The sequence below is a fragment of the Bombina bombina genome, chromosome 3 (genome assembly GCF_027579735.1).
Source record: "Bombina bombina isolate aBomBom1 chromosome 3, aBomBom1.pri, whole genome shotgun sequence".
NCBI classification, from domain to species: domain Eukaryota; kingdom Metazoa; phylum Chordata; class Amphibia; order Anura; family Bombinatoridae; genus Bombina; species Bombina bombina.
Window position 1 is genome coordinate 479,514,705 of NC_069501.1, and position 23,017 is coordinate 479,537,721.

The following is a 23,017-nucleotide window of genomic DNA, read 5'->3' on the forward strand; positions in this document are numbered from 1 at the left end:
TCCTTCCGTGTAAAGATCCTGCCTTGTCCCTCCCGTCATCCGTGTACTTTTAGCTTTGGTATTAGTATCCCATAAGTAATGGATGACCCGTGGACTGACTACACTTAACAGGAGAAAATATAATTTATGCTTACCTGATAAATTCATTTCTCCTGTAGTGTAGTCAGTCCACGGCCCGCCCTGTTTTTACGGCAGGTCTAAATTTTAATTAAACTCCAGTCACCACTGCACCCTATAGTTTCTCCTTTCTCGTATGGTTTCGGTCGAATGACTGGATATGACGTAGAGGGGAGGAGCTATATAGCAGCTCTGCTTGGGTGATCCTCTTGCACTTCCTGTTAGGGAGGAGTTATAATCCCATAAGTAATGGATGACCCGTGGACTGACTACACTACAGGAGAAATGAATTTATCAGGTAAGCATAAATTATATTTTTATAAATGTATAATTGTCATGCCCTCCTAATTACAAACTCAGTGACTGCCCCCCTTTAAAACAATTGCTCACTTTCTGGTACACACTCATTCATTTATGCTTATTTTGGCTCCCTCTAATGCACACACAAATGCCACCTGCTCTTCAACTACAAACACAAACCTTACTGGCATACGTTGATGCCTACAACTAACTTCTTCACACCCCATCCTGAACCCCTTGCATATACATACTCTAAAGCCTGCATAGTACATTATAAAGACCTGTCATGACTATTTGCACACAGTGATGTTTAACCAAAATGATTTTATTCTGCCCTTCACCTTAGCTATAAAGCTTGACAGATGGACCATCCCCTCATATACATGGATGCTGCAACCCCTCATATCCATTAAGAAATTATCTCTACCCCCTCCCATACTAGTGTCCTTTCCTTTATAAGGTTTTCATATTTTCCCACTTCATATTCACTGGTGTATAAAATGACATTGCTTATTTTTCATGTTGACTTGTGAACATAATGAATAATATTCAAAATGGAATTTCCTATTAAAACTCCATAACTGACTTGTTTTGTTCTAGGACCTGAAACCCGGTAACCTGGCAGTCAATGAGGATTGTGAGCTAAAGGTATGGACTAATTTGTATATGGGCACAGAAAACACTGTTTTTTTATTATACTATTTTCCCTCCATTTTGTATTGTTATGTACTTGATCTCATTCTTGCCTGTAGTGAAGACTACATTGCCTTTTATGTGGTGAAAATCTTCCTATTTACATTGTGGTTTCTTATTAAACATATTTGTGGTAGCAAAATATGTTTTAGCATAATCACCATGCCAAAAGCTATAAACCAGAAGGTTGCTATGATACCATTACACAATAAAAATATTGTATAGGTTCAGTCTGGCTCTCAATGCCCTTTTCCTGTATACAGAGATAAATTGGTACATAGGTTTGAAAAAACAATGAGGTCTTAATTGATTATACAGTAGAACGCCACATATTCCTTTGTTGGTACCTTTATACGAATGCTCCTTTTAAGCTTGTGGTATAGAGCACAAGATGTCTAAATAAGAAAAGAAGGCACCTGCCTAGGGAGTCCTTCTCTTAGATGGGCGCCTTTTTGTATGGTAAAGTACACTTCCCATTACACTACACCTTCTGTACTAAAAATAAACAGTATTGGGAAATGCATAAGCTTTTAGACCGCTGATAAATGCACAGGTTCTGCCTGCCAGAGTTGGTTGAAAGAAATGCAGAAAGACTGCTTGATAAAGCCCCCCCCCCCCCGTACCCTACACACATGTTGCCGTTTACATATATAAACATGACAGAGCCAGCTTTTTCTCTCCCCTTTTAATAAAGAACAGAAAAGTCTACTTCAGGATAAGACTGGTTAAATAACAGTAGTGTGAATAATCTCAGATGTGTAGATCCTTATATCAATTTATTTGTTTTGGAAGAAAATTTTGGCTTAAGAAAAAAAGAGAAAAGCTTTATGCTCCTATATGGACACAAATATTCTTGAGCACTGCATACTCCCTTAAAGGTACATCAATCTCAGTCTATTTCCTTTTTTTTTTCCACAATATAGAAGAGGACATTTTCTCCTGTTAAGTGTGATCAGTCCACGGGTCATCATTACTTCTGGGATATTAACTCCTCCCCAACAGGAAGTGCAAGAGGATCACCCAGCAGAGCTGCTATATAGCTCCTCCCCTCTACGTCACACCCAGTCATTCTCTTGCACCCAACTAATAGATAGGATGTGTGAGAGGACTGTGGTGATTTACTTAGTTTTTATGACTTCAATCAAAAGTTTGTTATTTTAAAACAGCACCGGAGCGTGTTGTTCATTCTCAGGGGGAATTTGAAGAAGAATCTACCTGAGTTTCTATATGATTTTAACCGGAGTAGTTAAGATCATGTTGCTGTTCTCGGCCATCTGAGGGGTGAGGTTTACTTCAGATCAGGGGACAGCGGGCAGGGTCACCTGCAAAGAGGTATGTAGCAGCTTATTATTTTCTGAGAATGGAATTGATTAGAAAATACTGCAAATACCTATATAAAGTAAGTTCAGCCTTAAATGCAGTAGTAGCAACTGGTATCAGGCTGTCATGTATGTATATTTTCACTTCAGTATTCTGGGGAATGGCACTTCACTGGAATGATACTGTATGAATAAACCTTAGCCTATATTGCAGTGAGAACGGCTAGCAGTAGGTTTCTGTGACAATTTATTATCAGGTTAAACGTTTTGCTGGCATGTTAAATCGTTTAATTTTCTGAGGTACTGGGTGAAAAATTGTGTTGGGCACTAATTATCCACTTGGCGGGCATTTTATTCACTTTTTGACAGTTTACTGATCTCCCTCACTGTTGTGTGTGAGGGGGAGGGGCTTAATTTGGTGCTTTTACTACGCATCAGGAATTCAGTCACAAGTCTGTTTTTCTTCCCTGCATGATCCGGTTCGTCTCTACAGAGCTTAAGGGTCGTCAAAAGTTATTTTGAGGGAGGTAATCACTCACAGCAGACCTGTGAGATAGTGCTTGACTGTGATATAAAAACGTTATATTCTGTACTTTTTTTCTGTCATTTAAGGGTTGGTTATCCATTGCTAATGGGGGCAATCCTTTGCTAAATATATAATTTTTCCGGTAAAAACTTGATTTTATTGTTTCTCAACTGCCATAACATCTGTGCTTCTTAAAGGCACAGTACGTTTTTTTTCATACTATTGAAATTTATGTACTAATTGCATTGATGCTACTTTAAATAAAAGTTAATCTGTACAAATTGAACATCATTCACCAAACAACGAGGGGAAAGTTATGCCGACTAACTTGCCTCACGTGTCAGTACCTGAATCTCCCGCTCGGGAGGTGCGTGATTTAGTAACGCCGAGTACTTCAGGGCGGCCATTACAAATCACATTGCAGGACATGGCTAATGTTATGACTGAAGTTTTGTCTAAATTACCCGAACTTAGAGGGAAGCGTGATCACTCTGGGGTGAGAACAGAGTGTGCTGATAATACTAGGGCCATGTCAGATACTGGGTCACAGTATGCGGAACATGAGGACGATCCCTAAGGTGGAGGGAGCGGTTTCTACTCTAGCTAAGCGTACCACTATCCCGGTGGAGGATAGCTGTGCCTTCTCAGATCCAATGGATAAAAAATTAGAGGGTTACCTTAAGAAAATGTTTGTTCAACAAGGTTTTATACTACAACACCTTGCATGTATTGCGTCTGTCACGGCCGCGGCCGCCTTTTGGTCCGAGTCCCTGGAAGAGACTCTTGACTCAATTACTATCGAAGAAATTTCAAACAGGCTTAAAACCATTAAGCTAGCTAATTCATTTGTTTCAGATGCCGTAGTACATTTAACTAAACATACGGCTAAGAATTCCGGTTTCGCCATTCAGGCACGCAGAGCACTGTGGCTAAAATCGTGGTCAGCTGACGTTACTTCTAAATCTAAGTTACTTAACATACCTTTCAAAGGGCAGACCTTATTCGGGCCCGGTTTGAAAGAAATTATCGCTGACATTACAGGAGGTAAAGGCCATGCCCTGCCTCAAGACAGAGCCAAGCCTAGGGCTAGACAGTCTAATTTTCGTTCCTTTCGTAATTTCAAAGCAGGAGCAGCATCAACTTCCTCTGCTCCAAAACAGGAAGGAGCTGTTGCTCGTTACAGACAAGGCTGGAGACCTAACCAGTCCTGGAACAAGGGCAAGCAGGCCAGAGAACCTGCTGCTGCCCCTAAGACGGCATGAATTGAGGGCCCCCGATCCGGGAACGGATCTAGTAGGGGGCAGACTTTCTCTCTTCGCCCAGGCTTGGGCAAGAGATGTCCAGGATCCCTGGGCACTAGAGATCATATCTCAGGGATATCTTCTGGATTTCAAAACCTCTCCCCCAAAAGGGAGATTCCATCTGTCAAGGTTGTCAACAAACCAAATAAAGAAGGAGGCGTTTCTACGCTGCGTACAAGATCTGTTACTAATGGGAGTGATCCATCCGGTTCCGCGGTCGGAACACGGACAGGGTTTTTACTCAAATCTGTTTGTGGTTCCCAAGAAAGAAGGAACCTTCAGACCAATCTTGGATTTAAAGATCCTAAACAAATTCCTAAGAGTTCCATCGTTCAAAATGGAAACTATTCGGAAAATTCTACCCATGATCCAAAAGGGTCAGTACATGACCACAGTGGATTTAAAGGATGCTTACCTTCACATTCCGATTCACAGAGATCATTACCAGTATCTAAGGTTTGCCTTCCTAGACAGGCATTACCAGTTTGTAGCTCTTCCATTCGGGTTGGCTACGGCTCCAAGAATCTTCACAAAGGTTCTGGGGGCTCTTCTGGCGGTGCTAAGACCGCGAGGAATTTCGGTAGCTCCATACCTAGACGACATTCTGATACAAGCTTCAAGCTTTCAAACTGCCAAGTCTCATACAGAGTTAGTACTGGCATTTCTAAGATCGCATGGGTGGAAGGTAAACGAAAAGAAGAGTTCTCTCTTTCCACTCACAAGAGTTCCCTTCTTGGGGACTCTTATAGATTCTGTAGAAATGAAGATCTACCTGACAGAAGACAGGTTAACAAAACTTCAAAACGCTTGCCGTGTACTTCATTCCCTTCAACACCCGTCAGTGGCTCAATGCATGGAGGTGATCGGCTTAATGGTAGCGGCAATGGACATAGTACCCTTTGCACGCTTACACCTCAGACCGCTGCAATTGTGCATGCTAAGTCAGTGGAATGGGGATTACTCAGATTTGTCCCCTACTCTGAATCTGGATCAAGAGACCAGAAATTCTCTTCTGTGGTGGCTTTCTCGACCACATCTGTCCAGGGGGATGCCATTCAGCAGGCCAGAATGGACGATCGTAACAACGGACGCCAGCCTGCTAGGTTGGGGCGCTGTCTGGAATTCCCTGAAGGATCAGGGATCATGGACTCAGGAGGAGAGTCTCCTGCCAATAAACATTCTGGAATTGAGAGCAGTTCTCAATGCCCTTCTGGCTTGGCCCCAGTTAACAACTCGGGGGTTCATCAGATTTCAGTCGGACAACATCACGACTGTAGCTTACATCAACCATCAAGGAGGGACAAGAAGCTCCCTAGCGATGATGGAAGTATCAAAGATAATTCGCTGGGCAGAGTCTCACTCTTGCCACCTATCAGCAATCCACATTCCGGGAGTGGAGAACTGGGAGGCGGATTTCTTAAGTCATCAGACTTTTCATCCGGGGGAGTGGGAACTTCATCCGGAGGTCTTTGCCCAAATACTTCGACGTTGGGGCAAACCAGAAATAGATCTCATGGCGTCTCGACAGAATGCCAAGCTTCCTCGTTACGGGTCCAGATCCAGGGATCCGGGAGCGGCCTTGGTAGATGCTTTGACAGCACCTTGGACCTTCGGGAGAGCTTATGTGTTTCCACCCTTCCCGATGCTTCCTCGATTGATTGCCAGGATCAAACAGGAGAGAGCATCGGTTATTCTAATAGCGCCTGCGTGGCCACGCAGGACCTGGTATGCAGATCTAGTGGACATGTCATCCTGTCCACCTTGGTCTCTGCCCCTTCAAACATCAAAATCTAATTTCTCTGAAGCTGACTGCCTGGAAATTGAACGCTTGATTTTATCAAAACGTGGATTTTCTGAGTCAGTAATTGATACCTTAATACAGGCTAGGAAGCCTGTTACCAGAAAGATTTACCATAAAATATGGCGTAAATACCTATATTGGTGCGAATCCAAAGGTTACTCTTGGAGTAATTTTAGGATTCCTAGGATATTGTCTTTTCTACAAGAAGGTTTGGAAAAGGGTTTATCCGCTAGTTCCTTAAAGGGACAGATCTCAGCTCTGTCCATTCTGCTGCACAAACGTCTGTCAGAAGTTCCAGACGTTCAGGCTTTTTGTCAGGCTTTGGCCAGGATTAAGCCTGTGTTTAAAACTGTTGCTCCGCCATGGAGTTTAAACCTTGTTCTTAACGTTTTACAGGGCGTTCCGTTTGAACCCCTTCATTCCATTGATATAAAGTTGTTATCTTGGAAAGTTCTGTTTTTAATGGCTATTTCCTCGGCTCGAAGAGTCTCTGAGTTATCAGCCTTACATTGTGATTCTCCTTATCTGATTTTTCACTCGGATAAGGTAGTTCTGCGTACTAAACCTGGGTTCTTACCTAAGGTAGTCACTAACAGGAATATCAATCAAGAGATTGTTGTTCCATCCTTGTGTCCAAATCCTTCTTCAAAGAAGGAACGACTTCTGCACAATCTGGATGTAGTTCGTGGTCTAAAATTTTATTTACAGGCAACTAAAGATTTCCGACAAACGTCTTCCCTGTTTGTCGTTTACTCTGGTCAGAGGAGAGGTCAAAAAGCTTCTGCTACCTCTCTCTCTTTTTGGCTTCGTAGCATAATACGGTTAGCTTATGAGACTGCTGGACAGCAGCCTCCTGAAAGAATTACAGCTCATTCCACTAGAGCTGTGGCTTCCACTTGGGCCTTTAAGAATGAGGCCTCTGTTGAACAGATTTGCAAGGCTGCAACTTGGTCTTCGCTTCATACTTTTTCCAAATTTTACAAATTTGACACTTTTGCTTCTTCGGAGGCTATTTTTGGGAGAAAGGTTCTTCAGGCAGTGGTTCCTTCTGTATAAAGATCCTGCCTGTCCCTCCCGTCATCCGTGTACTTTTGCTTTGGTATTGGTATCCCAGAAGTAATGATGACCCGTGGACTGATCACACTTAACAGGAGAAAACATAATTTATGCTTACCTGATAAATTCCTTTCTCCTGTAGTGTGATCAGTCCACGGCCCGCCCTGTTTTTTATGTCAGGTCTAAAATTTTTAAATTATACTCCAGTCACCACTGCACCCTTTAGCTTCTCCTTTCTCGTTGGTTCTTGGTCGAATGACTGGGTGTGACGTAGAGGGGAGGAGCTATATAGCAGCTCTGCTGGGTGATCCTCTTGCACTTCCTGTTGGGGAGGAGTTAATATCCCAGAAGTAATGATGACCCGTGGACTGATCACACTACAGGAGAAAGGAATTTATCAGGTAAGCATAAATTATGTTTTTCTTTAAAAAGTGGACACATTTTTAAAAATTTTTGCCCAAAATGTATTGGTTAATTTGTTTAGTTTACTCTATCAAATGGAAAATAAACATGAAACCCCAAATTTGTTGTTCATAATTTAGATAGAGCATGCAGTTTTTTTTTTTAATTTGATGTTTTACAGCAAGTATAAAATTAACATATCATACAACACATGGGCATATAAAAGTTTACTGCATATTTACTGATTGTGTAATAAAACCATGTACTTTTGCTGTATTTCCACTTATCCAACTGGTCATGACTTTTATAAATCTATATGATAAGCTTAAAGGATAGATGAAGACCCAGTGAGATGTTGGTTGTACAGGATATGTGGGCTATGCTTACTGAACGCTCTATCTGTACCCCAGCTGGGGAGATCTCTCTCGGACCCACAACTAAAAAGAAAACCAGATATGCTGATGTTGGGGTTAACCTACTTATAACTAGTATGTAACATTAGTCACTAAAACCTACATCAAATGAACCGTTAAACATTGTAAGGGATTTGCTTATATACCTTGTTGGGAAAGAGATTGTGTTTTTGTGTAGTAGCTGCTTGCCTATAAGATGAGGGGGCAATGAGTGGCTGATCAGTGGCTATAGGGTATTTATCATGACTTCATAGGTGATTTTATTTGAATATGATTTATGTTACTATGCTTTGGCAGCATCTAGGTAGTAGTACAGTGATGGCCTCTTTGTCAGGGTAAATAAAATATGATGTATTTATTATATGCCTGTTATGGATTTGTAATGTCATCTATATTTGGTTACTTGTGCTGCATCTGGGTTATAAAGGATTAAACATGTTGTTTGTCTCCTTATCCGCAGCTCTGGCCGAAAGTCGCGTCAGGATTTGTTTTTGTTTGCAACCCTAGATTCCATACGCTTGGTGTCTTTTCTGTGTGTTCTATAACTAATATTTTTAATGGGTAACACAAGTTGCAATAACTTTTGAGAAAGGAGGTCATCACAGATACCGTCTGTAACCTATGTAAAATATAATTAAAAAAAATAAGATTCACCACCTACTATGCTATAATACAGTTTTGCCCCCAATTTTTGTCTGGTATATAATGGCCTCTATCAATTACTCACTTCTGGACTATATGGTACAAAGCAATATGATATTGAACATTATCAGGAAGAAATTTATGTATACATCTAAATCTGCTCAAAACATTCCTGTTGATAATTAACTACAACATAACATTTAGATTGCATGGCAGTTTTTCCACTGTCTAATGAGGGTGTCTCTGTGATTAGAGGGGATTACATCATGAGAGCAGAACCTGATCTCTTTGGGGGTTCCGTAGAAAGACTGCCAGGGGATCTTACTTGCAAATGCGGGTATAGTGCAGAAAGAACGTTCAGCATAGCTACATATTTTATCCATTGGTAACCACAATGGTCGCCCCTCTGTACTTTACAGAGACAGTCTGATATATCCCTCGCTAATGCCGTCCATGTTGTGTTCTGTGTCAGGCTCCCTGTAATGTCACAAGGACTCAATCTCACCAGGGGAGGCCCACGGGGGCAACGGAATATGTGAAATTGCCCTGCGGGTCAGCAGAGCATGTAGCTGGCTGGAGCTTTAGTGTCTCCGTTTTCCATATATCTGCGTGAGTGACAGCCATCCATCCTCCGCGGCCATGAAAAAGACTACCGCTCGGGTCGTAGTATGCTCTGAGGCTATTCTCCACTTCACTGTTCTTTATTTCGGCTGTCGTACCTGTCTGGGAGCCCCCATCATTCTCCCCCAGATGTTTGACATGTCTCCGATATGGATCTGTTTGCTGAGGCCTGATTTGCGCTTCCGCAGGTGTCTGTATGTGAAGATCAGTTGATGCCAGGCAGCAGTCTCCAGTGTCAAGGCTCCCGGTTACTGTTCCCCCTTTTTCGGTAAGTGTGATGTCAGAGGTGGATATAAAATCCACCAACCTCTGTGGCTCGCTGTGATTGTATACCTCTACTCTTGATGTTGGGTGCGCCATAAGGTTATTACCATTTTGGCTGATAGATTCGGGAAGACTGTCTCGAGGAGTGCTCTGTATGTTCTTTGGGCATATTTTGCTTATTAGAAAATCATAAGGAGCCTTTTCGATTAGATTGAGAAATTAGAGAGACTCTTTGACAAAGTATGATGCTGAGTAGCAGTGGGACTCTGATTCTTCGAAGCAGGTCCTTGTTGGGGATAATTCAAATAGCGCTATTCACAACCTTTCTGTTCATAGGTTTCCCGATGTATAGACAATGATTTCCCTTGCTATCCAGTTAGAAAGAGATAGTGAAGAGATTCAGTAAGTCGGATTTTCGACCTCACTTATAACCCGGCTCTTCCTGGGGGAAGGTGTATACCTAAAAATAGTCTGCCGCCTTAGGCTTTGCTCCGATCTGAGTCCCCAATATCATGAAAACAGCCAGAATGAACGTTTTAGGATCCCAGTTGCCAGAACTGGAGTTTTCTGTAAAAGTGATCTTATTCTTGCTGTTCACTATTAATAATCTGCAGATTATTAAAGGGACACTAAACCCAAAATTTCTTTCATGATTCAGAAAGAGAATACAAATTAAAACAACAATCCAATTTACTTCTATTATTTATTTTGCTTCATTTTTTAGATATCCTTAGTTGAAGAAAAAGCAGTGCTCATGGGTGAGCCAATCACATGAGGCTTCTAAGTGCAGCAACCAATCAGCAGCTACTGAGCCTATCTAGATATGCTTTTCAGCAAAGAATATCGAGAGAATAAAACAAATTAGATAATAGAAGTAAATTAGAAAGTTTTTTTAAAATTGCATTCTCTTTCTATATCATGAAAGAAAAAAAATGGATTTCATGTCCCTTTAAGGATCCGTTGGAGCCTACAAAAAATGCGTCCTTTTCAGAACGCTGCACGGACACCCCCCGAGCATGCAGCGTTCCAATTTTACTTCTTTTAGCTTCATTCTCTTGGTATCCTTAGTTAAAAGAGCAGCAATACACTACTGTGAGCTAGCTGAACAAACCAGGTGAGTCAATGACAAGAAGAATATATGAGCAGCCCCCAATCAGCAGCTTGCTCCCAGAAGTGCATTGCTACTTCCGAGCCTACCTGGGTTTGCTTTTGCACAAAGGATATAAAGAGAATGCAGCAAATTAGCTAACATAAGTATTTTGTAAAATTGTTTAAGATTGCATGCTCTATCTGAATCATGAAAGAGAGAATTTTTTTTGACTTTACTGTCCCTTTTAATAAATAAATGAACACATTTCTGACCATTTAGTTTCAAGTTCATTTTTCATTGTGTGGTTGGCCTTGCACCAATATATATTTTTGGGTGCTAGAAAGGCTTTGCTTATTGTTTTCTTTTTGCTAGACCATAATTAAGGGTGCAAAAGAAAAGTTACCCACTAGATCCCTGCATTAAAGCATCAGATGTGTGTCTACCATAGCTGTTGTGTGTATTTTACATGAATTCATTTGCTGCTGTAAAATGATTCTTCCCGCTGTGATGCACAAAGCAGATTATGTTTATAGTTGCTAAACCACATTGCCTTAGTGTCTGCTTTCTGATAACTGATCTTGGCAGTTTACTGCTCAGTAGCTTTATTTAAAATCTTGAGGATGTAATTGAGTAACTTCCAACAGTTTGTGTCAGAATGTGGCAGACAAACCCTCATTATTATGACACCTATTGCAAGGCTGATGATGAAATGTTGCTTTCCTCTTTATACAATTTTTTAAAACTTGTATATGGTCACGCTGGGACAGTACAACATCCTGTTCTTTTGTATAAGAGCCTTTTTCAAAGTGACACCCAAAATGTTCCTTTCATGGTTCAGATAGGGGAAGTTTTTAAACTGCTTCTTAATTTACTCCAATTATCAAGTTTGCTTCATGCTTTTGGTATCCTTTGTTGAAGGTGCAACAGTGCACTACTAGAAGCTAGCTGAGCAAAACAGGCGAGCCAATGACAAGAGGCATATATGTGCAGCCACTAATCAGCAGCTAGCTCCCAGCAATATATTTCTGCTCCTGAGCCTGCCTTTGTATGCTTTTCAACAAAGAATTCCAAGAGAACAAGCACCTTATATAATGGAAGGTTGTTTAAATGGCATTTTCTATCTGAATCATGAAAGAAAACGGTTTGATGTCCCCGCATATACATATAACCCTATTTCATACAGAAATGTAAAAATTGTGTAGTTGGAGTTGAGTAATTGTTGTGTTTATATTTTGAATACCCATTAACTTTTTGCATCTGGTCAGTGATTTAAATGTGTGCTGAAATATTTTGATTGTTCTTGAATTAAATTCCAAAACCTTTCCTGATTTCATTTAATACGTATTTTTTCACTCTGTGTACAGCAGATATGGGGAGCTGGGCAACTCTTTACTATGTTTTATTTGTAAAGGAGACAGTTGAAATAAAACTTGTGCTACTTACTTCAGCTATCGTTTATCAAACATGACTCCACTTGGTGTTACGTTTTAAATCTCCCACAAAATAATACTTGCAATATAATTAATACTGTAGTCTGTACACAAAAAAAGATACAATTATTATGATGCAAAATGATTTTTTTACATTCCTTTAAAGGGACATGAAACCAATTTATTTTCTTCATAATTGAGAGATAGGGAGAGCATACAATTTTAAACAACCTTCCAATTTACTTTGCTTAGTTGTTTTGGTATCCTTTTGTTGAAAAGCATAGCTAGGTAGGTTCAGAAGCTGAGAGCTAGCTGTTTTAGTGGCTGCACATAAATGCCTGATGTGATTTGCTTACCAATGCGTTTAATCCACAAAGTTTGGTTTTGCACACCTTGCAAAAAGTTTAAATACATTTTGTATAGGAGTTCAGCCAATAAGACCAAATAGTTACACAAAATGGAGGATATTGGCGCACATCCACTTACAAACAAAACAAAACATTACCAATGTGTTTAGCTATCACCCACTAATGCATTGCTGCTTTTTCAACAACGGATACAAAGAGACTGAAAATGTATGCTCTATATCAGTGATGGCCAACCTTGGCACTCTAGATGTTTCAGAACTACATTTCCCATAATGCTCGACTGGACTGCAGACTGCCTAAGTAGTTCTGAAATATCTGGGGTGCCAAGGTTCGCCATCACTGCGCTATATGAATCCTGAAAGAAAAAAGTTCTCTGGGCTGGCAAGATTATGTGAGATGCCTTGTCAATATTACAGGGCCCCTTAGAGATTGTTTAAAATGCAATGTTTCCTTGAAATTTTTTTTTTTTTTTTTGAGGAATTCAATAATAATTGTTGTGCAAAGGAGAGACGCTTACTGTAAAATAAGATTTTAATATCTTCCAAGTCTGTGAATTTCGGACCCAAAATTTGAAGCATAAAGTAATATAAAATTCAAAGTGAAAGTGTAACAAAACTCTCATATCATGCAGTGCTATATTGCGCTGGGCTTGTCTCTTCAGATACAGAAATGCAGAGAGCACCCATTGGAGAAGCATAGCTAAATCTGCCTTTCTAGAATCTTGTGAGGATTATCTGTGCTAGAGCATCATTTTAGATCACATCTGAGAGGAGACCTTTCAATCATCTGGTCCCTTGTGAGCAGAGTCCAGCTGTTAATTGTTGATGATGTTTTTTTTTTTTTTTTGCCATTATCACCCATTTTTAAAAGCCACTTTGATTACAGTACTTTCTTAAATGGTGTTGGGTCGGTGGCAGCTTTGAAACTGTAGCACAATAGATTTAGAAAAAAGTCACGCCTGATTTCGATCCATTTATCATGGAAGGAAATTGTTTCTCATTTTGCATTGCTGTCTATTGGTCTTGCTTTTAAAGTGTGCCTGTTGTCCCAATTGTGATCATTTCATTTTTACCATTTATTTTTATCAGATTGCACCAACAGTTTTTTTCCTAGTTAGGAATATATTATTCATTATTGACTTTGTATATTGATTGACAATTTAAAAAAAAAAAAATGCTATAGCAATTTGCTATATTTTTGTTATGGTGTTGTCTAGTCATTTGGCCACTAGATGTCAGTATGCAACTTTTTTCAGACCACTTTTTTTTCTTTTTAATAAAAAAATTCTGCTTTGATCTTTTAAAGTTAATCATTTCTTCCCTTTTGAGTTGTAAATAGTGTTAATGTGTATCAGGGATGGCCAGTGGGTGACCCAAGGGCCACATGTGGCCCTCTGCACTAGTTTTTGTGGTCCCTGTGAAAAGGTAAAGATAAGAATGTGTGCCATAGTTTTTCTGGCCCCAGTCAGACACTGATAACCATGACTGTAAGTGTGGGGATCTGGGTAAAATTACAATACCCAGTAATCACTTGGAGTGCCACTGTAGCGTTCGGATGTTACCGTAACACATCCAGACAAAAAAGACCAGTGGCTCTTAAGTTAACATGCCAAAAAGAAGTTTAGTTTATTTCAAAAATTAAAAGTTAAAACATGGACAAAACATGGTATAGTCATATCTGCAAGCAGTCTGAAGCATTTTATTCCCTCTAGTGGTGCTTAATCATAGACTGATTAAGTGCCTTTAGAGGGCACAAAATGCATAGGACTGTTTGCACATAAGACTATACACAAAAAGAGGGAAACGCTCAACCAGAGATTGAACTAGCTTGATCTATGGCTAGTTACCACCGTAGAAGTAGCCTCTCTTGCCCAGCATGTGCCATACACAGAGAAGAACATTCCTGTAGTATATCAGTCTGATCCTGGCTAAACAGTACAGTCCAGCCCCGAAAAAAAACAGGCAATACCTCTCTGAACGATAGACATGGCAAACCCCAGACGTACATTTCAGTTAAGACTTTCCTACCAAAGGCTGCCTCAGAAGAGGCAAAAACATCAAAATGTTAGAATTTAATAAAAGTATGCAAAGAAGACCAAGTAGCTGCCTTGTAAATTTGGCAATTAGGTGTGGATGCGACTTCCGTTTGGGGGTGGGGCCTGAATGAGACGCCGGTTTGCGGCAGCGTTCTCGTGTTCTAGGTCCCACGAAGAGAAACATTTTTCCCCATGCAGAAAGCCCCTTGGTTCACAGGATCATAGTGAACTAGTTGGGCACTGAACCTCCTGAGTTGTTCGGGGCTCACAGACTAAGTCATACAGCAGCTGTCACAGGCATAGCAGCGCACGCCGCTTCGGGCAGCCGAAAAGGTAACCAAAGCCAGTGGTGAGGTGGAACCGAAAAGGCTGGGAGAGCAGTTGGATGGAAAACAAGGGTGTAATCCCCTATAACAAGATCCCGCACTTTGCAGAAACAATATCTGTAGCTACAGAAGCACCAGGAGGATGGGTCTACCTTGGATGGGTGACGCTAGAGGAGGGCAAATCGGATACTGGAGGGATCCGGTCTCAGTCCGCCAACCACAACGCAGATGAGTTAGAGATCCAAAGGGCCCCCTGGATGCTACATTTTGCCTTGCTTTCCTACGGTTAGTAGCTCTCTCTGAATCGCAAGTATTGGCTATACCTGTTTTCTCTACGGAACTGAGTCTTGTTATACTGCTATACCGCTCTCATTCCCTGTCATCATAAGGGCTGCTTTTGCAATTGGACTGTTATCTGCATTAAAGATCTTCAGACATTCTGAACTTAAATGGGATATATATATATATATATATTGTCTACCCTTTTTTTTTTCCAACCACTATACAAGATTTAATGCCTTAATTTAGGAACTGTTACTGGGAGTATACCCAGTTTGATAATTTCAGTAGTTATATAAATGTATTTTCGATATATATCTCTCACCTATTTCGTTTTTTATATGCTGTTCTCAAATTAATGTTAAATGAATTTGACATTTATTTGCTGATACAACATATAACCTATTAGGGAAATAATGTTAGAGTGTTTGGTTTCAGGGTTGTCGCTGTTTTTTCTTTAAATTTTCTTTAAATTCCTGGCTCTTTTGTAAAAACTCTCTACACCAATATCTACAATTTTTAAAAAAAAAAATAAAAAAAATGTCCTCTGTCTAGAGGAATATATCTTATGCACTTTAATCCACTCGCTTAAGTCTAGAGCTTTTCTCTTTTCTTTTTTTTTGTTAGGTTGTGCTTCACATTTCACCTTTTTGCTGAGTTTTTTTTTTATTCACTACTTATTGCTCTTTCCAGTATATATGGAAAAATTAGTTACACAGGTGAGAACAAAATCACCCATAATGCCACCGAAATTGAAAGATAGAAAATCCAAAACCATGGATGTCAGTATCGATACTATTCCTGAATTCCTAATTCTGGAATCAGATTCCTCTTCCCTAATGATGCAACTTTCTGAATACTTTTCTCCTCAATTTGATCTTGTTAGGAAATAATTAGGAGGTAGAACATCAGAATTAACTGTGCTTTCTAATGAGTTTAGACAATTTTCTGCTAGAATGTTAGAAGCCGAAAACAGGATTTCTAATTTAGAGGACCAGGTTAACATCCAAGAAGATATAATACATAAGCATGAAAACAAAATATTAGCTATGAATTCTAAGCTGGATGATCGATCCAGACGCAACAACATTAGAATTGTCGTCTTCCAGAAACTCCAGCCTATGAAGACATAACTAAATTTACCTCGCTAATACTCCCTCAGGTATTAGGTTTCCCTAAAGAGAAACTCACCCTTATGGTTGAGAAAGCCCATTGAGTAGGAAGTAAATTTAACTCAGATGGTACAACACATAATAGAATGTTAATTTTTAGTCTTAAACTTCCAAGACAAATTAGAACTCCTGAAAAAGTATAGAAAAGAGGGTCCCTTAAGTAATGATAATCATAAGATTCTGCTCTTTCAGGATTTCTCAAATGAGACACAAATAAAAAGGAAAAAGATGTCTCCTTTTTTTCCTCAGTCGATAAAGGGTATAAAGTTAGGATGGTCTACCCGGACAAAATTTTGGTTGAGAGTAATGGTAAAATACACTTTAAGCAACCGTAAAGAAGCAAAATTATTTCTTGCAAAATGTTAATTTGTGAATTCTGCATATTCTTTATTAAGAGTAAATGCTGAGCCCTCTGAAGCTTTATTAGCCATCTCCGATGTACCCTCACAATGTTCAGAGTTGGGGGTGAGGGAATTGCTGTCTGAGGGAGAGCTTTCTGATTCAGGAAAGATGTTCCCTCAGACAGACTTAGATATGACGGCTTTTAAATTTAAGCTAGAACACCTCCGCTTGTTGCTCAGGGAGGTTTTAGCGACTCTGGATGATTGTGACCCTATTGTAATTCCACCAGAGAAATTGTGTAAAATGGATAGATATCTAGAGGTTCCTGCTTACACTAATGTTTTTCCGGTCCCTAAGAGGATTTCGGACTTTGTTACTAAGGAGTGGGATAGACCAGGTATTTCGTTTTCTCCCCCTCCTACTTTTAAGAAAATGTTTCCCATATCAGACACCATTCGGGATTCGTGGCAGACGGTCCCTGGCTAAGCGTACAACTATATACCTATTGAGGACAGTTGTGCTTTCAAAGATCCTATGGATAAAAAATTAGAGGGTCTTCTAAAGAAAATATTTATTCATCAGGGTTTTCTTCTGCAACCTATAGCGTGCATTGTTCCTGTAACTACTGCAGCTGCATTTTGGTTCGAGGCTCTAGAGGAGGCTCTTAATGTTGAGACCCCATTAGATGATATTCTGGATAGAATTAGAGCTCTCAAGCTAGCTAATTCTTTCATTACAGATGCCGCTTTTCAACTGGCTAAATTAGCGGCAAAGAATTCAGATTTTGCCATTTTAGCGCGTAGAGCGTTATGGCTTAAGTCCTGGTTTTCTGACGTGTCATCAAAATCTAAGCTTTTAGCCATTCCTTTCAAGGGTAAGACCCTATTCGGGCCTGAACTGAAAGAGATCATTTCAGACATCACTGGAGGAAAAGGCCATGCCCTTCCTCAGGATAAGGCAAATAAGATGAGGACCAAACAAAATCATTTTCGTTCCTTTCGAAACTTCAAAGGTGGTCCCTCTACCTCCTCCCCTGCTGCAATGCAGGAGGGGAATTTTGCTCAATCCAAGTCAGTCTGGAGACCTAACCAGACTTAGAACAAGGGTAAACAGGCCAAGAAGCCAGCTGCTGCCACCAAGACAGCATGAAGGGGCAGCCCCCGATCCTGGACCGGATCTAGTAGGGGGCAGACTTTCTCTCTTTGCTCAGGCTTGGGCAAGAGACATTCAGGACTCCTGGGCTTTAGAAATCGTGACCCAGGGGTATCTTCTAGACTTCAAAGATTCTCCTCCAAGGGGGAGATTCCATCTTTCTCGATTGTCTGTAAACCAGACAAAAAGAGAGGCGTTCTTACACTGTGTAGAAGACCTATATACCATGGGAGTAATCTGCCCAGTTCCAAAAGCAGAACAGGGGCAGGGGGTTTACTCCAATCTGTTTGTGGTTCCCAAAAAAGAGGGAACCTTCAGACCAATCTTAGATCTCAAGATCCTAAACAAATTCCTCAGAATCCCATGCTTCAAGATGGAGACCATTCAGACTATTTTCCCAATGTTCCAGGAGGGTCAATATATGACCACCGTGGATTTAAAGGATGCGTATCTTCACATTCCTATCCAAAAAGATCATCACCAGTTCCTCCGGTTCGCCTTCCTGGACAAGCATTACCAGTTTGTGGCTCTTCGCTTTGGGTTGGCCACAGCTCCCAGAATTTTCACAAAAGTGCTAGGGTCCCTTCTGGCGGTTCTAAGGCCGCGGGGCATAGCAGTGGCGCCTTATCTGGACGATATCTTAATTCAGGCGTCAACTTACCAACTAGCCAAATCTCACACGGACATCGTGTTGGCTTTTCTAAGATCTCACGGGTGGAAGGTGAACGTAAAAAAGAGTTCACTTATCCCCCTCACAAGAGTTCCATTCCTGGGAACTCTGTTCGATTTGGTAGACATGAAAAATTTTCTGACGGAGGTCACGAAATCAAAGATCTTAACCACCTGCCGAGCTCTTCATTCCATTCCTCGGCCGTCAGTGGCTCAGTGTATGGAGGTAATCGGACTTAATGGTAGCGGCAATGGACATAGTTCAGTTTGCTCGCTTGCATCTCAGACCACTGCAACTATGCATGCTCAAACAGTGGAATGGGGATTATGCAAATTTATCTCCTCAGATAAATCTGGATCAAGAGACCAGAGACTCTCTCTTCTTTGGTGGTTGTCACAGGATCATCTGTCCCAGGGAAAGTGTTTCCGCAGGCCAGCATGGGTCATACTGACGACGGACGCCAGCCTATTGGGCTGGGGTGCAGTCTGGAATTCCCTGAAAGCACAGGGTGTGTGGACTCAGGAGGAGGCTCTCCTCCCGATAAATATTCTAGAACTAAGAGCGATATTCAACGCGCTTCAGGCGTGGCTTCGGCTAGATTCATAAGATTCCAGTCGGACAATATCACGACTGTAGCATATATCAATCATCAGGGGGGAACAAAGAGTTCTCTAGCGATGATAGAGGTTTCCAAAATAATTTGATGGGCAGAGACTCACTCTTGCCATCTATCAACAATCTATATCCCAGGAGTGGAGAACTGGGAAGCGGATTTTTTAAGTCGTCCGACTTTTCATCCGGGGGAGTGGGAACTCCATCCGGAGGTTTTTGCACAATTGATTCATCAATGGGGCACACCAGAATTGGATCTGATGGCATCTCGTCAAAATGCCAAACTTCCTTGTTACGGGTCCAGATCAAGGGATCCTCAAGCAGTACTGATAGATGCTCTAGCAGTACCTTGGTCGTCGTTCAACCTGGCTTATGTGTTTCCACCATTTCGTCTCCTTCCTCGTCTGATTGCCAGAATCAAACAGGAGAGAGCTTCTGTGATTTTGATAGCACCTGCGTGGCCACGCAGGACTTGGTATGCAGACCTGGTGGACATGTCATCTCTACCACCGTGGACACTGCCGCTGAGACAGGACCTTCTCATTCAAGGTCCGTTCCAGCATCCAAATCTAGTTTCTCTGCGGCTGACTGCCTGGAGATTGAACGCTGGATTTTATCCAAGCGGGGATTCTCTGAGTCGGTCATAGATACCTTGATTCAGGCTCGAAAGCCTGTCACTAGGAAAATTTATCATAAGATATGGCGTAAATATCTTTATTGGTGTGAATCCAAAGGCTACTCATATGGAGTAAGATCAGGATTCCTAGGATTTTGTCCTTTCTCTAAGGAGGATTGGAGAAGGGGTTATCAGCTAGTTCCCTAAAGGGACAGATATCTGCTTTATCAATTTTACTGCACAAGCGTCTGGCAGATGTTCCAGACGTTCAGTCGTTTTGTCAGGCTTTAGTTAGAATCAAGCCTGTGTTTAAACCTGTTGCTCCGCCATGGAGTTTGAATTTAGTTCTTAAAGTTCTTCAAGGGGTTCCGTTTGAACCTATGCATTCCATAGATATTAAGCTTCTATCTTGGAAAATTCTGTTTTTAGTTGCTATCTCTTCGGCTCGAAGAGTTTCTGAACTATCTGCATTGCAATGCGACTCGCCTTATCTTGTTTTTCATTTTGATAAGGTGGTTTTGCGTACCAATCCTTCCTAAGGTTGTTACTAATAAGAATATTAATCGGGAAATTGTTGTTCCTTCCCTGTGTCCTAATCCTTCCTCTAAGAAGGAGCGTCTGTTGTACAACTTGGACGTGGTTCGTGCTTTGAAGTTTAACTTGCAAGCGACCAAAGATTTCCGTCAAACATCTTCTCTGTTTGTTGTCTATTCTGGAAAACGTAGAGGTCAAAAAGCTACGGCTACCTCTTTCTTTTTGGCTGAAAAGCATCATCCGTTTGGCATACGAGACTGCTGGACAGCAGCCTCCTGAAAGAATTACAGCTCACTCTACTAGAGCGGTGGCTTCCACATGGGCTTTTAAAAATGATGCTTCTGTTGAAAAGATTTGTAAGGCTGCGACTTGGTCTTCACTTCATACCTTTTCCAAATTTTCCAAATTTGATACTTTTGCTTCTTCAGAGGCTATTTTTGGGAGAAAAGTTCTTCAAACAGTGGTGCCTTCTTTTTAGCCATCTGTCTTGTCCCTCCCGTTCATCCGTGTCCTGTAGCTTTGGTATTGTATCCCACAAGTAAAGGATGAATCTGTGGACTTGTCGTATCTTATAGAAGAAAAGTAAATTTATGCTTACCTGATAAATTGATTTTTTTCTATGATACGACGAGTCCACGGCCCGCCCTGTCAATTTAAGACAGATTTATATTTTTTTTTATTTAAAACTTCAGTCACCTCTGCACCTTTTGGTTTCTCCTTTTTCTTCCTGTACCTTCGGTCGAATGACTGGGGGGTGGAGCTAAGGGAGGAGCTATATAGACATCTCTGCTGTGGTGCTCTTTGCCACTTCCTGTTAGCAGGAGGATAATATCCCACAAGTAAAGGATGAATCCGTGGACTTGTCGTATCATAGAAGAAATCAATTTATCAGGTAAGCATAAATTTACTTTTTTTTTTTTTTTTCCTTCTGCTCCTCTCCTCTGCCTCTCACTCTCCCTCCTTTCGCCCACGTAATTTAAGATCTGAGATCTAATTAATTAAGGATAGAACAACTTAATATTTTATCTTGGAACGTCTGAGGAATTACTTTCCCGATCAAACGTAAACGGATCATATCACAATTAGGGAAACATTCCCTCAACATTGTGTTTCTTCAAGAAACTCACCTTTAAGCATCAGGAAATACATAAATTAAAATTGCGTTGGGTGGGAGATGTTAGCTTTCCCCTGTTTGAATAGAAAATGTGGGGTAGCTATTTTACTCCATAAAAAGTTAGATTATCAGATTTCTAAAATCTGAACAAAATAGTAGATATAATATTGTTCATATTTTAATTCATGGTATTCTTTACACACTATGTAATATTTATGGTCCCAATATTTTTTCTCCTGAAGTTTGGGATCTAATCAAAAGAAAAATATATCCATTTTGTAGTCAAAGGCTAATTCTTGGAGGAGATTTCAATATGACACTCTGTCCAAGTATTGATAGAATGTCTAACAAGAAAATTGTAGATAATAGTGTCTACATATTTTAAAAAATGTTTGCTCTTGGCTTAAACTTAGATATTTGGAGGATCAAATTTCCAGATTCATTAGTCTACTCATGTGAATTTAAGACTCACCGCACATTTTCTAGATTAGATTAGATTTTTATCCCCAAACAATTAATCTTGCTTGAATCCATCCCCAAGATTCACAACATCTTAATCTTAGATCATGCGATTATTTCAGTACTTCTTTATTTGTCCACTGAAAAAAATCAATCTATTAGTTTTACCTTCCCCCTATTTTTAATAAGTAATAGTAAATTTGTTAACTGGTTAATACATCAGTGGAAGGAATATTGTTCTCTGAATGCCTCATATAATGAGAAAATAGAAATCTTGTGGGAAGCATCCAAAACGGTTTTAAGAGGTCTGATTAAAGCGTTTATGATTAACTGGAAAAAGAAATGTACAATGTATGAACTTCAACTATCAAATCAAGTTAAAAAGGCTCTTAGCCGTTATAAAAGCTCTCCTACACAAGATAATTGGTGCCGATATTCTCGGCTCAGAACTGAAAGAGAGATTTTTATTAAACAAAATAATATGGATGAAGACAATACAATTTAATAATAGTTTTAAAGGGTACTAAGGCTATTCAGCTAAATATTTAGCTAAGGTAGTAAAAAATAGGAAAAGCAGAAACTATATCCCAGCCATCAAAGATGGATCTATCAGATATACAGATAATAAAAACACCAGAGAAGTATTTTTTACATACTGTATTACCAGAAACTCTATTCTAAGTTAGATATAGATATTGTGAACAAAGAACTTTTCTAGTCCAAACTAGTGCTTCCCAGTATTTCCTCTGCAGATGTAGAAAGTATTAATGTTCCAATCTCAAGTGATGAGATCGCATTTTTAATGACCGAAGCAAAGTTAAATAAGGCAGCAGGCCCTGATTGGCTCCCTTTTGAATTGTATAAAGTTCTTTTTGATGTCATCAGACCTACTTTGGTTAAACTTTTTAATGAGTATTATATATCAGATAAACCTTTTATCTACTTATTTCACCTCGGCTAATATCACGTTAATTCCAAAAAAAGGAAAAGATCCAGAAGAGTCTCCTCCTTTTCGGCCAATATAAGTTTTTTAAACTCTGATTATAAAATACTTATGGCTATTATAGCTAATAGACTTAATCTATGTCTCCACACAATTATCCACCCTGATCAATCAGGATTTATGTATGGTAGAAATGTCGCTATGAATTTACAGAAAGTGGAGATTACTCTAAATTATTTCTGAAATAAGAATATTGCACATAAGAATACAAAATTAGTTAATGATATGACTCTATTAACAGTCGATGCTGAGAAGTCTTTCAATTCTATTTGGGACCACTTGTTTAACTCGTTATTTCAATTTGGTTTCAGGGGCCATTTTTACAATTTATTACAAATATCTATAAAAATCCTTTTTTCT

The 23,017-nt window shown here is 40.1% G+C and overlaps 1 protein-coding gene across 1 annotated transcript in view; it reads left to right on the forward strand.

Annotated features, from left to right (window-relative positions):
* The window catches only part of MAPK13 (mitogen-activated protein kinase 13), a 252,293-nt gene that overhangs the window by 90,327 nt on the left and 138,949 nt on the right, over positions 1-23,017 (forward strand). Inside the window, exon 6 of the mRNA XM_053706810.1 lies at positions 1,018-1,065. Coding sequence (XP_053562785.1) covers positions 1,018-1,065 — 48 coding nt within the window. The remainder of the gene's footprint in view (positions 1-1,017; positions 1,066-23,017) is intronic.